We start from the raw sequence: 17,895 nt of genomic DNA on the forward strand, positions 1-17,895 counted from the left end.
CTTGCGTGGAGTGATAATAGTGAGTTTTCGCCTTAACCCCTTGAAGTTCTTTACAGAAAATTTTCATTTTGACCGTTATCACGGTGCCGACTAAGAATAAGTGACAGAGATACTAGTAAATCTATCAAGAAAAGAAAAGTGATAGAGTTGGATCAGAAAATTAAAATAATAAGGATATATGAAAATGGCCAAACATTAATAACATGTATCGTGCAGAATTCAGATTTGCCAGTGGCAACAGTGAACACAATAAAGGAGAAAGACAATACGAGAAGCGGTCGGCACCAATGAAGGTCAACTATAATAATAACTAAGGCTATAAAATACACATCAGTTTTTACAGTTCAATAACATGCGTTTTATGTTTTATTTTCTTATGTGCCACTCTAGCTACTTCACTGCTGTCCCCAGATAAAGTTTTTAATTGAACTAATTAAAAATATATAACTATTTTTCTTCATTTTTCTGAGGATATTATGTGGTTTTTGTAATTTTGCCAGATCAGGGATATAGTAGCAATATTTTATTAGTCATTCCAGTGAAACTCAACTTACGTAAGAAGTCCTGGAATGTATCTCTTATGTATGTCGGGGACTTACTGTATTTTTCAATTAACAGGGAAATAGATTATCCAGGAATATTTTTTTTATCATCTATCCCGGAAAATCGAGAGTTTACTGTATGTGTGTGTGTGTGTATATATATATATATATATATATAATGACAGAAAATAAAAATTAATTAAAAATTAGTATAAATTTTTTATTTTTTCATTTTAGTTTTATATATTTATATATATATCTATGTATAAACAATGACCTCTAGGAACCAGGCAAAAGCCAGCTGTAATCAGCCTTTCTGCAGTAAGCAGGACTCCGCTGCAGTCAGCTTTCTCTTTCCTAGCATCTAGTGGGATACACGATGGTTCAAACCTTAAAACTCTCTATATCACTCTTCCTATGATTAAAGCTGGAATACTGCTACAATATCTGATGCCGCAGAGACCACAACAAAAACAAGATCCACGTTTGGACAAGGTTGTGCAGCTCTGGGGAACGCTAAGTTTTCATTTATATTTAGACGTTTTATTGACTTAATTGTTATATGAAATTATTTTCTATACGTAGCTTTATAGTCCTAGCCAAGCTCCATGGTTTATTTTGAATTTAGATAGCGATTTTGAAGGGTAATACTTAGTGTCCATAGATTTTACTGATTGTAACTTGCCACCATTGTTATATGATATGGAATAGCGTAATGTATATTCTGAACTTGATAGCGTAAGGTTTAACATAAAACTAGATAGTGAAATACATAGCACTGTATTAGAAATCTGTTAGCTTAGTATAGTATTATCAATTAATCAGCAAAGTTTATTAATCTTAAATTTCATTATTAATTAAATTGTACTTAAATGGAATCATGACCCAGACTAAAGCAGCAAAGCAACGAGCACAAAGTGGCGGTAGTACTGTGGCTCAGGTAAGAACCGAAGGGGGCGATTGCATCAGTCTAAAAAAATGTGCAAAGTTTGCAGACCTTTCTAGAAGAGGACATGATCTAGCCAAGGAGGATGTCTTTGTGTGTTCTAGTGCAGAGACTGAAGAAATTAGGACCCCCAAAACAGCATTCTGATGGGCGTCTATGAGAGTTTGAGGTATAGGGTAGATGCCCACGAAGAAATTAATGAGGGGCCCATCAAGCTCCCAACTACCAAACTCAATGCCAGAGCTCACTCCTGTGCATCAGGCAATACAGCGGCAATTTCCACAGCAGAATGCACTGGTCCCACAGGAGCTAGTTATTGTCAGTGACTCTATTCTCAGAGAGGCAGGGAATATATTATACAAAAAGGATATGTGGAATGGGACCAGGATATGTCTGCCAGAGGCAAAAGTTGATGATGTTGTAGAGCAGATATCATCTTTTAGGGCACAAAAGGTGATATCATTGTACACGTTGGCACTAATGACCTTAAGAGAAAAAGTTCTGCAGATTTACTTGACAAGCACAGGTCGATGTTGAAAAAAATGTACCGAGTTAGAGTTAAATTTTAAAGTGTCTGCAATTCTGCCCAGAAACGATAGGAGGGAGTATATGATGAGAGCCTTATCAATGGATTTGGCTCAGGAGAGATTGTGCAAGGCTCATGGGGTAGAATTTTCCCTAGCATGGTCTGTGCTTGTTAAAAGGAGAGATTACTTCTACAGGGATGGGCTATACTTAAATAGAAAGGTGCAAGAATATTTGCTGATGCTATCAAGGCAATGTTAGATGGTTGGAAAACTGCTAGATTGGGGGGGGGGGATTCACAGACAAAAAGATTAACAGTAGCCGCAGGTAGAAGTGAAAGTGATTTTTGCACTGCTTCTATTATAACAAGCAGCAGCCTAGAGAGCAGGTTGCTGGGGATTTCAAGAGCTGCTGGGAGTCATCATGAAAAAAGTAAACACACTGGTGTTCAAAGATAGTGTATCAACCCTTAAAAATTGTAATTGTTGTCCGAATAATGTAAGTATATTGACACACATAGGTGGTGATGTAATATTGCGTCAGCTGTTACTTTCAGCTATATAAGTACCCTCTGCAAAAGTTGCAGTCATTCCTTGCTTGTGTTAAGATGGAGAGTTCCGTGCAGTTGATGCCACGAAGAAAGAGTGCTATTATTGCTTTACGTGACGAAGGATGTTCTTCCCATCATATTGCTTATAGAGTGTCTTGTAATCAGTCGACAGTGAGTAGATTTCTTTCTAAACTCAAGAATACTGGCTCTGCTGATAGGAAAAAGGGAACTGGATGCAAACGAGTCTCTACACCAAAACAGGACCACGTTTTGAAGTGCTGATGCCTTAAAAATCATAAATCTGCTTCGTCTGTGCTGAAAAGAGAATTGGAAGAACATACAGGAGTGGTAGCAAGTGCAGTAACAGTCAAAAGATGCTTTCTCAAAAATGGACTTGTAGCCAGTTGTCCTAAGAAGAAGCCCCTCCTCAAACAAAAAAATGAAAAAGGCCTGATTAATTTGGTGTAAGGAGCATGTCAAATGGACCCCCGAGCAGTGGAAGTCAGTTATTTTCTCGGATGAGAAGAAATTCAACCTGCATGGCTCTGATAGGAGACAAAAGATTCGCCACAGTGGTGAAGAATACCATCCAGACTGTATGGTGTCTACAGTGAAATTCCCTACCAGCCAAATGATATGGGGGTGCATTTCGTATCGTGGAGTAGGTCACCTGCAGTTTATAAAAGCTTCAGTAAATACTAATGGATGCCTAGCTATATTGGAAGGCAAATTGCTGCCAACAATTAGACGCCATTTCAACCTGCCAAGTAACTGCACTTTTCAGGACGACTCTGCTCCTTGTAATCAGGCAAAAAGTGTAAGTAGGCACTTCTGTAGTTACTTTAGTTCATTTCTGCATTAGAGGTATGCCAGTAATGTGTTTTCATTTGTTACAGGTGAAAAAATGGTTGGAAGAACGGTCCATTACAACTCTTAGCTGGCCAGGAAATAGCCCAGACAGACTTGAATCCTATAGAGAACTGTTGGCATCGTGTGGAATCTGCAGTTGCCAGAAAGAAACCAAACCAAAGACCCTTAGTGAACGTCAGGAAGCCATAATTTGTGTTTGAAACCATGAACTATAAGTTGATTATCTTCAGAAATTGATCTTGTCAATGCCTCGACTGTGTGTGCTGTCATCAGGGCCAGAGGTGGTTAAACTAAATATTAGTTTACACCTGATGAACTTTTCATTTTGTTTTCCATTTAAAATGATAAAATGAAGCAAAGTGAGAGCTTCTGATAAAATTTCAGCCATAATTGTCGTGTTTACCAAAACTGTTGTATAAAGGTTGCAAATGCTCATTTTGGAATATTTTATTTTGAGAGCACCTGTCAAATATTACTTAGCTTTGCCTTAACTATTAATAGATATCTTTTGTTTATATTTCTATTTGTAATGCTAGTCATTAATGTAACATACCATTGCAAAAAAGAGTTAGAAATTTGAAATTACTAGGTGATGCACTTTCTTTGCACTAGTGCATATGGGCTATGTTAGGGTAACTAAGAGTAAGAACAGGTGCATGTCTACTTGCATATACACCAATGCTAGAAGTATAGTAAATGAATTTGAAGTGCTGAGCAAGGCATCAAAGGCAGATAGCTGGAATATCAGAGACATGGTGTCACACAGATATAAGCAGTGCAGAATTGGAATTTTTAGTATTAGTAGAGGCATACAATGCACGAAAGCAAGCTTATGCAGCATCAGCCAAAAAAAAAAAAAAACACCTCGCTCCGATTTCACCCCTCCATTCATTCCAAACAACTGTTGTACAGCTCAGCCTTAAGCGCTCTTGGGTGATTATTCTAAGCAAGAGGAAGAATCCCATCAGCACTGAGCATGCTCAAACCATTCAAGGCTTTATACACCTCAATCAGATCACCTCGCAGGTGTTTGGCGCCTCCGTAGCCAGGTGGGAAGGAGCAGCCGTGCGTAGCACACGCTTCTTGATTAGGATGCGGAAAGGTCAGGGAATGACCACTGCATATCCCGGAGCAATATGGCCTTAGTTGCCAATGCTCCTAAAAACCAAAACAACAACAACCTCACAGGTGCCTAATCTCCAAACACTGTAATCTACAAAACTTAAGCCTTTCTCCTTACGAAGAAAGGCTTAAGTTTTGTAGATTACAGTGTTTGGAGACTAATTTGGGGAGTACAATGTGTACAGAAAGGGATAAAGGGAGGAAGGCTTACGCTGTTAGTTAAGAACCAAAAAATCTAAGGAAGTGCATCCAGTTGACATGATTGGACAGTGCAATGTTGAGTCAGTTTAGTATGACATAAGCACTGGGAAAGGGGAAAATGAGAGCAGAAGTGTGTTATTATAGGCCTAATGATGATGAGTACAACGAACATTGTACTCATCATCATTAGTATAATTATGCACAAAAATAGTGAGCCAATAAATCAGAATGTCTTGTAATTGAGGATTTTAATTTTCCAGATATCGACTGGAAATTGTGGATTGGTGATTCGCATGTTAGCAAGATTTTGTGGATTTATTGGAGGATTGTTTTCTACAGCAAAATGTTAGAGGGGCAACAAGATGGAGTAATACTCTTGATCTGATTATCAGCAGTGATTGTTCATGCATTAAGAATTTGCAGATAAAGGAACCACTAAGTGACAGTGATCACAGTGCAGTGTTGTGGGATTTATTTAAAGAAGTAACTAACATCAATGGTAAAGGGAAGGGTTTTTGTAAAGGTGGCTACAGTGGTAGTAGTAGTAGTGGCATGTGATGCAAGAAAGCATGTGTATGAGCTTATGCAGCATCAGCCAAAAAAAAAAAAAAAATCACACCATTCCCTCCAAATGCCTGTCCAGTTCCTCCTTAAATTTATTCAACCTATCAACTTCCACAATGACAGATAGAAGTTTGTTCCAGCAATTAACCACCCGCTGGCTAAAGACAAATTTCCGCACATCTATTCTACATCCGTCTTTTCTTAATTTGAATTTATGCCACCTTAGGTTCATAATCTGAACAAGTGGAAGGATCCCATCAGAATTCAAGGCCTTATATACCTCAATCAGATCACTGCGCAGGTGCCTAGTCTCCAGCCACTGCAATTTGCAGAACTTAAGCCTCTCTTGGTAAGAGGATCCCTTCATTCCCCTCACCAATCTTGTTGCCCTTCTCTGTACACGCTCAAGTAAATCTACATCCTTCCTAAAATGAGGCCTCCAGACCTGTACGCAGTACTCAAGGCGTGGCCTGACCATTGCCTTATACAGAGGGACAATCACCTCCTTCTCCCTGCTAGCAAAATTCCTATATAACATTGACAAAACCCCATGACCTGCCGTGGCAGCCTGTCTGCATTGCTCAGAAAACTTCATATCTGCCTACACAATTACTCCCAGGTCTTTTTCATTTTCTACCACCTTAAGTGTAGTACCACACAGTTGGTACGTTTCTCTGGGGTTACTTCTACCCATATGCAGTACTTTGCATTTGTCAAGGTTAAACTTCAGTTGCCACTTCTTAGCCCATCTGCCCAAATTATCTAGATCCTGTTGCAGTAGCACACTGCCATTACTGTCATTAACAACCCTGCCAACCTTTGTATCATCTGCAAACTTCAACATTAAGCCTGATATACCTTCATCAATATCATTGATAAATATACAAAACAACAGTGGACCCAACACCGAACCCTGTGGGACTCCACTAATAACATTAGTCCACGAAGAGCAGCACCCATTGATTATCACCCTCTGTCTTCTCCCACTTAACCATCCTTTTATCCATTGTAGCAACTTACCCTTAATACCATTCTGCTCCAATTTGTACAATAGTCTTTCATGCGCAAGTGTCAAAAGCTTTCCTGAAATCCAAATATATGATATCAAAATTATTTTTTGCATCCAGTTCCCTTGTAACCATATCATAATATGCTATCAAATCTATCAAATTTTTCAGACAAGACTTTTCCTTAACAAACCCATGCTGTGTCTGAATTATTGCTGCAGTCTTGTCTAGATGATCCTGCAATGCATCTTTAACCAGTGACTCCATTGTTTTACCCAGAACAGAAGTTAAACTAACTGGTCTGTAATTACTTGTGTCACCCTTCGATCCCCCTTTGTAAATTGGAGATACATTTGCACATCTCCAGTCCATGGGAACCTCCCCCGAGTTCAAGGATGCTCTCATAATTGTGGCCAAGGGTTTACTTAGTTGCTTTGCTGCCTCGTTTAATATAACTGGATAGATCCCATCCACCCCAGGTGCTTTTCTTATGTTTAACTTCAACAATTTCTCATCCACTTGCTCTCAGTTATTACAAAATCATTAAGTATCCTGCTACAATTTGATAACCTTCTGTCATTTCCAAACCTTAATAACTACTCGTGTGTGAATGTAGATGCAAAATACTCATTCAGTTTGTTTGCTATCTGGGCAGGATCATCAACAGTTGATCCATTAATATCAAGTGGACCAATCAGATTCATCCCCTTCCTTTTAGAGTTTATATAAGTAAAGAAATCCTTGCTGTTTTTCTTAGCATCTTTTGCCAAGGATTTCTCGTAATCTGCCTTTGCCTGCCTAACCTCCTTTGTGACCTGATACAGACTGGCTGATATCTGCCATAGGCTTCTGAGTCGCTTGATAATTTATATGCATCTCATGCATTTTTCTTCTCTGTTACGAGTCTCATTAGTTCATTTGATAACCATTTAGGCCTAAACCTTGAACAATATTTCTTAATAGATATGAAAATTTTTGTAGCTTAAACGATTAATTCCTTGAATGCTTTCCACTTAGAATTTACTGTTGGTAACATCGTCAGTTTATCCCACTGTACAGAATTTAAAAACTTTCTGAGACCACTGTACTCACCTTTATGGAAGCAAAAACCCTTTCCTTTACCCCTAATGGTATTTATATCTTTAAGTAAATCCCACATCAGTACACTGTGATCACTGCTGATAACCAGATCAAGAGTATTACTCTCTCTGGTTGCCTCTCAAACATGCTGCTGCAGAAAACAATCATCCAATAAATCCACAAAAGTTTGACTAGTGTGTGAGTGACCAACCCAAAAGTTCCAGTCAATATCTGGGAAGTTAAAATCCCCCATTATAAGACATTCTGATTTACTGGCCCACTCTATTTCTCTGTATAATTGTTCATTGTACTCATTCGAGTCATAAGGCCTATAATACACTCCTACTCTTATTTTTGTTTTTGCAGTGCTTATGTCACACCAAACTGACTCAACAGTGTACTGTTCATCTGTATCAACTGGGTGCACTTCTTTTGATTTTGTTTTTTTTAATTAACAGCATAACACCTCCTCTCTTTCCATCCTGTCTATCCTTTCTGTGCACATTGTACTCCCCAAATTCCAGTTCTGCATTCCTTATATCTTTGTGACAGCACGTCTCTGCTATCCCAACAATATCCGCCTTTGATGTCTGGACCAACACTTCAAATTCATCAAATTTATTTACTATACTTCTAGCATTGGTATACATGCAAGCATACATGCTCCTATTCCTATTCCTAGTTACCCTAACACATCCCATATACCCACCTATTTCAGGATGACTGCCATCCGTCCCTGAAACCCCCAACACCCCGCGCTCCAGGTCGCTACTTATTCTAATAGAAGTTGTGCAAGAATCACCTTCACCCCGGCCTACGGCTACTGTTAAACTATTAGTCCTTGTATCCCCCCAAGCTATCAGTTTTCCGACCCACATAACACTGCCTCGATAGCATCAGCAAATATTCTTGCACCCTTTCTATTTAAGTTTATCCCATCCCTGTAGAAGCAGTCCCTCCTGTTAACAAGTACAGACCAGGGTGAAAAAAATTCTACCTCCTTGAGCCTTGCACAATCTTTCCAGGGCCAAATTGATCGACAGGTTTCTCATCATATATTCCCTCCTATCGTGTCTGGGCAGAATTGCAGACACTTTCAAATTCAACCCTAATTCTCGGCTTTTGTTCAACAGTGACCTGTACTTGTTAAGTAATTCTGCCGGTCTCCTACTCTTAACATCATTAGTGCTAATGTGTACAACTATATCACCTTTTGTACCCTTAAAAGATGATATCTGCTCTGCAACGTCATCAACTTTGCCCCTGGCAGACACATCCTGGTCCTGTTCCACCTATCCTTTTTACAAAGCATGTTACCCGTTTCCTGACAATAGTCACCAACAACTACTAGTTCCCGTGGGACCAGCGCATTCTGCCTTGGGGGTCGCCGCTGTGTTGCGTGATGACCAAGTGCAAGCTCTGGCGTTGATGTGGGCAGCTGAGAGCTTGATGGGCCCCTCAATTTAGATCTTTCGAGGGCATCTATCCTGTCCTTCAAACTCTTATATAGGCCCATAACAACGCTGAGTTGTAGCCTGATTTCCTTACACTCCTTACATCGCGCACACACAAAGACATCCCCCATGGCAATATCATATTCCGTTCCAGAGAGTTCGGCAAACATTCCACAAGTTGCACATTTTTTTAGGCTGTGATGCATTGGAGAATCGCCCCCCTTCAGTTCTCCCCCGAGTCACAGCACTCCTGCCATTTTGTGCCCGTTGCTTTGCTGCTCTAGTTTGGGGCATGCTATTTTAAATTAATAAGATTAAAAATTTAAATTAATTAAATGTCAATACTACGCTATCTAATAGAAAGAGTGAAGTGTATTAATCTATATAATTATGCGTTAGAGCTACCTGGCTATCTCAATGAAAAATTTGAATTCCCTACCACTATATACAAAAACAATGGCTGCAAGATTCGAACGAAAATAACGGTTTTATGTAAATTAATTAGTAATCCACAAAAACTATCTAAATTAAAATAAAAATAACCAGCGTAACTATAACTATAAGACTACGTATTAAGTACAATATAAAATAACAATTATGTAAATAAAAAGGCAAACACTTATTGGTTTTTTGGAGCCTGTAACTCACAGCTGTAATTTTAAAAGAGTCAGCGCCCTCTTTAAAAACTGGTCTTAGACAGTTTTTAAATTCCATACAGTGGGATCAACTGATGATGTTAAAAACAGCGAATTCAAAATGGGAAGCCTTCAAGGAATTAATCTTGGAAGCTACTAGGCTTTTCATACCACCTAAGAAATATTATTCAAGATTTAGACCTATATTGATGTCAGATGAACTAATGAGGCTCATGGCAGAGAATAAAAATGTGTGCGATGCATATAAATTATCAGGTGACACAGAAGACTATGAGAGATATAAGCTGGTCAGTAATCAAGTTACAAAGGAGGTTAGGCAAGTTAAGGCTGATCATGAGAAATTGTTAGCAAAGAATGCAAAGAAAAACAACAAAGACTTCTTACTTATGTAAACTCTAGAACTGTGGTTCCCAATCCGTGCTCTGCGGAGCCCTAAGGGCTCCACGTACACTTCCCAGGTGCTCCGCGGCCCCTCTAGGAAAAAAAAAATACCTAAAAATTGAATGAAATTAAAGAATTAGAAACATAAATTAGAAAACTAGAAATCACATTCTGAATAACAATTTGCCAAGTTGAATTTTGCACATTCTCTAGCAGACGACGTTCAGTCATTTTGCTGCCATTAGCTTCAAAATTATTGTAGTACGAGACGGATAGACGACGAGTCATAGCTGAGCACTGGCATAGTGGCTCCTACATAGAAATTGATTCTAAAAAGGGCTCTGTGGGTCAAAAAGGTTGGGAATCGCTGCTCTAGAAGGAAGGAGATGAATCAGATTTGTACACTTGATGTTGGTAGTTTGACTGTTGATGATCCTGCTGAGACAGCCGGCAAACTGAATGAGTATTTTGCATCTACATTCACACATGGGGAATTTTATTAGGAAGCAGAGGAAAGAAGTTTATTAAACTCTAAAAGGGAGGTAAATGATTTTTTAATAATGGTGAGCAAAGTAGAGGAGAAATTGCTGAACATAAGAAAGTCACCTAGGGCAGATGGAATCTATCCAGTTATATTGAAGGAGGCAGCAAGGGAAGTTAGCAAACCCATAATTATGAGAGCATCCTTACATTCAGGGGAGGTCCCCATGGACCGGAGATGTGGAAAAGTTCCCAATTCATAAAGGGGGTTCAAAGAGTGACACGAATAATTATAGACCTGTCATTTAACTTTCGTTCCGGGGAAATTATGGAATCAATGGTTAAAGAAGAGATGCAGGATCACCTAGACAAGACTGCAGTAATAGTTCAAACACAGCATGGGTTTTTTAAGGGAAAGTCTTGTTTGACCAATTTGATTGGATACTACTATGTAGCCACAAAGGAACTGGATGCAAAAAATAATTTTGATATCATATACTCGGATTTCAGGAAAGCTCCTGATATTGTTGCACATGGAAGACTGCTGTACAAATTGGAGCGGTATGGAATGAAGGGCAAGTTACTGCAATGGATAAAGGGATGGTTGAGTGGGAGAGACAGCAGAGAGTGGTAATAAGTGGACACTGCTCTAAGTGAACTAATGTTATTAGCGGAGTCCCCCAGGGTTCGGTGCTGGACTCATGGTTGTTTTATGTATTTATCAATGATATCGATGAAGGTATATCAGGCTTAATGTCCAAGTTTGCAGATAATACAAAGGTTAGCAATGTTGTTAATGACAGTAAAGACAGTCTGCTACTGGAACAGGATCTAGAAATGTCAGGCAGATGGGCCGAGAAGTGGGAACTGAAGTTTAACATTTACAAATGCAAAGTACTCCATATGGGTAGTAGTTACCCAAGAGAAATGTACTAATTGTGTCGTAATACACTCAGGGAGGTGGAGAATGAAAAAGACTTGGGGGTAATTGTGCACAGAGATATGAAGTTCTCTGAGTAGTGGAGATGGGCTGCCAGAGCAGGGCTTGGAGTTTTTTCAACGATATATATAGGAATTTTACTAGAATTGACAAGGAGGTGATTATTCCTTTATATAATACCCTTAGCCATAATTATGAGAGCTTCCTTGGACTCAGGGGAGGTACCCATAGACTGGAAATGTGCAAATGTGACCCCAATTCACAAAGGAGGATCAAAGGCTGACACAAGTAACTATAGACCTGTGAGCTTAACTTCTGTTCCAGGAAAATTAATGGAGGCACTGGTTAAAGAAGCACTGCAGGATCATTTAGACAAGACTTCAGTTATAGCTTAGACACAGCATGGTTTTGTTAAGGGGAAGTCTTGCCTGACCAACTTGATTGGATACTATGATGCAGTCACAAAAGAACTGGATGCAGGGAATAACTTTGATATTATATACTTGGATCTTAGAAAGGCTTTTGATACTGTTGCACATGGAAGACTGCTACACAAATTGGAGTAGTGTGACATTGGAGGCAAATTGCTGCTATGGATAAAGGGGTGGTTGAGTGGGAGAAGACAGAGAGTGGTAATCAATGGACACTGCTCATCGTGGACTAATGTTATTAGTGGAGTCCCTCAGGGCTCAGTGTTGGGTCCATTATTGTTTTCTGTATTTATAAATGATATTGATGATGGTATATCAAGCTTAATGTCCAAGTTTGCAGATGATACAAAGGTTGGCAGGGTTGTCAAGGACACTACTGACACTACACTGCTGCAACAGGATCTGGAAAGGTTGAGCAGATGGGCTGAGAGGTGGCAAATGAAGTTTAACATTGACAAATGTAAAGTACTACACATGGGAAACAGCAACCCCAGGGCAACGTATCAACTCTGTGGTACTACACTGACAGTGGTAGAGAATGAAAGGGACTTGGGGGTGATTGTGCAGGCAGATATGAAGTTCTCTGAGCAGTGCAGACGGGCTGCAAGAGTAGCTCATGGAGTATTGTCAATGATATACAGGAATTTTTCCAGCAGGGATAAGGAGGTGATTATTCCATTGTACAAGGCAATGGTCAGGCCACACCTAGAGTACTGTATACAGGTCTGGAGGCCTCATTTCAAGAAGGATGTAGAGCTGCTGGAACGAGTACAGAGAAGGGCAACAAGATTAGTGAATGGAACAAAGGGGTGCTCTTACGAGGAAAGGCTTAAGTTTTGCAAATTACAGTGTCTGGAGACTAGGCACCAGCGAGGTGATCTGATAGAGGTGTATAAAGCCTTGAATGGTTTAAGCATGCTCAATGCTGATGGGATTCTTCCTCTAGCTCAGAAAAATCACCTGAGAGGGCATAAATTCAAATTGAGGAAAGACAGATGTAGGATAGACGTGCGGAAATTTGCCTTTAGCCAGCGGGTGGTTGGTTGGTGGAACAGACTGCCATCCCTTGTGGTGGAGGTTGATAGCCTAAATAAGTTTAAGGCTCAGCTGGACAGGTATTTTGAACGAACAGAGGGGTGAAGTGGAAGTGGGTTTTTTTTTTTTTTTTTTTTTTTTTTTGGCTGATGCTGCATAAGCTTGCTTTCTTGCATCAAATGCCTCTACTAATGCTAATGCTAATAAGGCAATGGTCAGGCCACACCTTGAGTACTGCATACAGGTCTGGAGGCCTCATTTTAGGAAAGATGTAGAGCTGCTGGAACGAGTACCGAGATGGGGACTGGGTTTGGTGAGTGGGACAAAGGGGTAATCTTACCAAGAAAGGCTTAAATTCTGCAAACATCAGCTTCTGTAGACCAGGCCCTGCAAAGGTGATCTGATTGATGTGTATAAGGCCTTGAATGTTTTGAGCAAGCTCAATAATATTGGGATTCTCCCTCTTCCTCAGATTCCACACCTGAGGGAGCATAAATTCTAATTGAGGAAAACAGTTGTAGAATAGATGTGTGGAAATTTGCCTTTAGCTAGCGAGTTGTTGATTGCTGGAACAGGCTGGACTAGACAGACGTTTGGAGTGAATGGATGGGTGAAACAGGAAGGTTTTGTTTTTTATTTTTGCTGGTGCTATATAAGCTTGCTTTCCTACATCATATGCTTCTGCTAATGCTAATCTGAGAAAGAGTATGTTGTTGTCAGATTTTAGTTTACTCAATCTATTTCAAGACAAACACTTTAATCAACTCTCTTTACACACATTTTTCAGACTGCATAGAAAAAGAGCACTTTTATTTTGGAAAAGGATACAAAAAGAGCACTTTTTTGGTAAGTGCTCTTTTTGCATCCCTGACTAATCTTGTTGCTCTTCTCTGCATCTCTTCCAACAGATTTCATCCTTTCTAAAATGAGGCTTTCAAGACCTGTATAGTATGCAGTTCTCATGCTACACCTAACCATTGCCTTATACAGCAGGATAATCATTTCCTTGTCCCTGTATAGTTCCTGGATGTAGCACAATGGAAGAACATGCTTAACATTGAGACTTAATAATGCTTACAGCCACTTGTGGATTCATATTTTCCAATAGCGTACTGGTCATCTATCATGAGCATGTACAAAGCATACATTTTAAATTGGAATAACCATTAGGATAATCCATACATTAAAATTCATTACACTGATATCTTTAAAATAAAGATATGCCAGTCAGAAATAAAGATAGGTATTTATTGTCATTACCTTTATTTTGCTACTCCTGATTCTTCCCAGTAGTTCTGATTACAGCTTCATAATCTGTTATGCAGATTATCCTGAATCCCTTGCCAGGTGATATTTCAAAATCTGGAGTAGAATAGCAATAAAGACGTGAGACCAATTCATCCTTCTCAGTGTTTTAGTTATAGTCAGAAGCACCCTTCTTCAATAGGGAAACTTAGATTTTTCACTTTTGTATGATCAAAAATTTATCATATAAAATGAGCATATCATACTTAATGTGACACTAATGTTATAAGTTAACAGTGGTGTTGAGGGATGCAACTGGGGAAGGGATGAAAGGAAACACATACACACCTCAAACAAAAAAGAAAACTGCATTAGTGCATATAAATTGTAATATACTTCATATGGAAGTCAACTTATTTTATGCAAATGTTTTCTTTTGCATCCCTGCTCCTTTTCCAAATTTCTATTTGTTAATGGTAATATTAATGGCAAATGCATGTGATTATTTAAGGATGACTGGCTTATCTTCATAAAGTTAAACTTAGTAGAAATGAACCTTCAAAACATTGTTTAGTAAAATAGACAAATCTTTGAAATGACCCAAGTATTGGAAAATTTTTTTTCTCAGATTGGTCGTTCACAAAAGCAGCATGTTGGAGGTGATTGTGTATGATGAAGTTTTTGCTTTAGAGTTAAGTTTTCAATGTTCTCCAATTACATTGAGACATTCTGTTTAAATACAATACCACAAAAAACTAATAGATTCCTCAATGCAATGATACATGTTACACTATTCAAGTTTGAATTAAACCTTACACTATCAAGTTCAAGTTATAACATTGCACTATACTGTTACGTTCACTGAGTTTTAAATTAGTTATATCCACACTGAAAGTAAAATTTCTTACCTAAAAATAAAAAAAATATGCCTAACTACATGATTGTTTGTTTATTATTTGTCACAATTACTACAATTCCACTGCACTACTAGTTATGATATTTGCCCCAATACACAGATACAAAAGTTCTCCATATAATAAGTCATAATTTACAAAATCCCTAGCTAAATTTAAAAATTAGCTAATGAATGTGACCAAGGCTATTGAACTATTTGTCAAACACAATTTAATGCTAATTAATCAAAAATATGGTAAAAATTTCCAAAACTTCTCCGTTTGCACAAGCTTGAATTCTTTGTCTGCACACTTTGTAATCTCGTACCATCAGTGAATATTTTTTAAGTGGAAAAGTATACTGTAAAAAAATATATATGGTTCAGTACAAAATATGCTACATCCAGTAAGGGTCAGGATGAAGATTACAATTTTCATGTAATACATCTTTGGAATGCTTAGAGTGCTGAGATTTTAACATACAGGATTTTTTTTTTTAGTTTATTGAAAAATTTTGAGAATGTTCATTTTATTTTGACAGGTTATATAGGGGTGTCTCTGTAGCCAGGAGCAGCAGTGCGTAGCACACACTTTTTGATTAGACTGGGGTTCAAGCCCATGACCACCAAATACGGAGAATGCGGAAGGTCAGGGAATGACCACCGCATATCCCCAGAGCAATATGGCCTTAGTTGCTAATGCTCCTAAAAACCAAATAACAAACAAAACAACAAGTTATACAGTAAAGAAGTAGACAATGCTAGTTATAAATTAAAAGGCTTAAGGCGTAAATGAACTTTGGAATGAAAAACACACCTAGTCAAGAGTTCATTACAGATTAATTTGGTTTTACCTTTAGTTGTGCAACAGATGAGCCAAGCCCTTTGGTACACAATTCCATAACACCATAGGAACAAAATGTATCACGTACTGTAAATAAGGGTTTCAACAGAATTATTATTATAATTAATTAATATTCAAATTTGAAATTTTTTTTTTCAGAAACTTAGAAAAGATAATATATCTATAACTATTAAAATATTCAAATAAATGTCAATAACCACTGAATTCAGTTACAGCATTCTTAAATTTCTGTCTTTAGCTAACTTCTGCCAACTAATTTTCAGTTTAGAAAAAGCAAACAGAATTGTTTTAGACAAATGTAACAATAATAGAGGTAGTACTGTGAATGCTGTAGACCTGATTATAGCAGTACATAATGAATGTGGTATTTTCTTGGATAAATTAGGATGCTTTAAGAAAATTCCCCTTGAAGGAATTGAATCAAAGGATTCCATCAATGATGCTTTTAGCTTAGGTATTCTGATGCTTTACTTAACAAAGATGAGGTGATGAGAAAAAGTCATGAATTAGGGCTCAATTTGAAAGTGTTTGGAATTTAGACGTGATACAACAGGAGGAAGTTTATGATTAAAGCCTTGTCAGTCAGTTCAGGCATGGAGAGACTGTACAAGGCTTGTGATGTAGAATTTTTTCCCAGCATGGCCAGTGCTTTTTAATAGATGGGACCATTTTTATAGGGATAGGAAAGGATGCACTTAAATAGAAGGGGTACAACAATTGTGCTGATGGTACTGAGGCAGTGTTAGATGGGTTGGAAAATTGTTAGATTGTGGGAGGATAGGGGTGATCCCAGAATTTTTTAAAGGAGGGGGGATAAAGTGGTGTTCTAGGAAATCATTAAGCTTTAATCACCATGTAGCAGTAAAAAAGATTCACATTATTTTGATCACATGGAGGGGCTGTAGTCCCTATAGCCCACCTGGAATACATAGGCCAGTGGTCTCAAACTCAAATTGCATGTGGCCGAATGCACGATCTGAAAGCAGCTGACTGGCCGTACGTTATTTGTCTCCATATATAGCAATATGAACTGCGCAGCTGTGCATCCAGCTAACCAACTAGTGACTGACTCAAGGAAAATATATATCAGAAGTACTAACTCAATAGAAAAAATCGGAAACACCACAAAACTGAAGAACCACCAACTGTCGGCTGGCGAACTAAATTTACTGATTGTACTGACGTGGGAAGTTCTCCCACCTTACCTCAGTCACGTGGCCTGGCATACAAGCATACAGTGACAAAGACAAAGCCCCAACCTATTCATTCTATCTCTTTTTCCTTCAATAGCAGTCGCGCACATAAGCCGTCCATATCTCTATGTCTCTAAAATTATAAGCACCGTATTTACAACAAATACATAATTGAAATGTACTCGCGGGCCGTGTAAAATTGCTTCGGGGGCTGGATGTGGCTCGCAGGCCACCAGTTTGAGACCACTGACATAGGCTATGTATATAGCCCCTACATGGAAAAGTAAAGTGCAGCCACTATCAACCCACTGCAGGATGGAAGCCTCCTCAACAATTCATGCTGAGGGAAATGGACCATAATTATTAGCCTCTACATGGGGCTAATAATTATAGCCCCTACATGGAATACACAGGCTAATAAAACTGGCCAACAAAAAGAGAATTTGTTTTTATATCTCCAGAGAAAACTGATCCCAACAGAACAAAAATTGTTACCATCATGTTTACAATGGAAGACATACTGAAATTTAAGTAATTTGATGGACAACCAACTTCAAGTATATATATGTGGTCTTAAAAATTAGTCTTATTCATCTCAAAATATTTTAATCAAACATATAATGTGCTACATACATTCTGTTTCCTTAGAAATGTATGCCACTCAGAAAGTTCTTATAGTCCATTTTTCTTTCCCTTCTTAAGAAACCAGCAGTAATTGCCCATCACAGCAGCATCCCGGTGAACTTGGTAGTGCTTTTCCACCACAGATATGTCCGGATGCAAGCATTCCCTCCCTACACATCCCAAATTTTGAGTTAAAAAAACTAAGATGGGAATGAGGAAAAAATGAATGTTCAAATACATTCAATGGCAACCTATATCTTTATAGCATTTTGGTAAGTTACACCAGAGATTC

The 17,895-nt window shown here is 38.4% G+C and overlaps 1 protein-coding gene across 2 annotated transcripts in view; it reads right to left on the reverse strand.

Annotated features, from left to right (window-relative positions):
* The window catches only part of LOC150087127 (disco-interacting protein 2-like), a 1,128,863-nt gene that overhangs the window by 126,168 nt on the left and 984,800 nt on the right, over positions 1-17,895 (reverse strand). For both annotated transcript variants that reach the window (XM_090372979.1, XM_090372978.1), the window contains exon 35: positions 15,776-15,852. In XM_090372979.1, coding sequence (XP_090229105.1) covers positions 15,776-15,852 — 77 coding nt within the window. The remainder of the gene's footprint in view (positions 1-15,775; positions 15,853-17,895) is intronic.

The sequence above is a fragment of the Mastigoproctus giganteus genome, chromosome 4, assembly GCF_048544385.1.
Source record: "Mastigoproctus giganteus isolate SK-2022 chromosome 4, ASM4854438v1, whole genome shotgun sequence".
Taxonomy (NCBI): Eukaryota; Metazoa; Arthropoda; class Arachnida; order Uropygi; family Thelyphonidae; genus Mastigoproctus; species Mastigoproctus giganteus.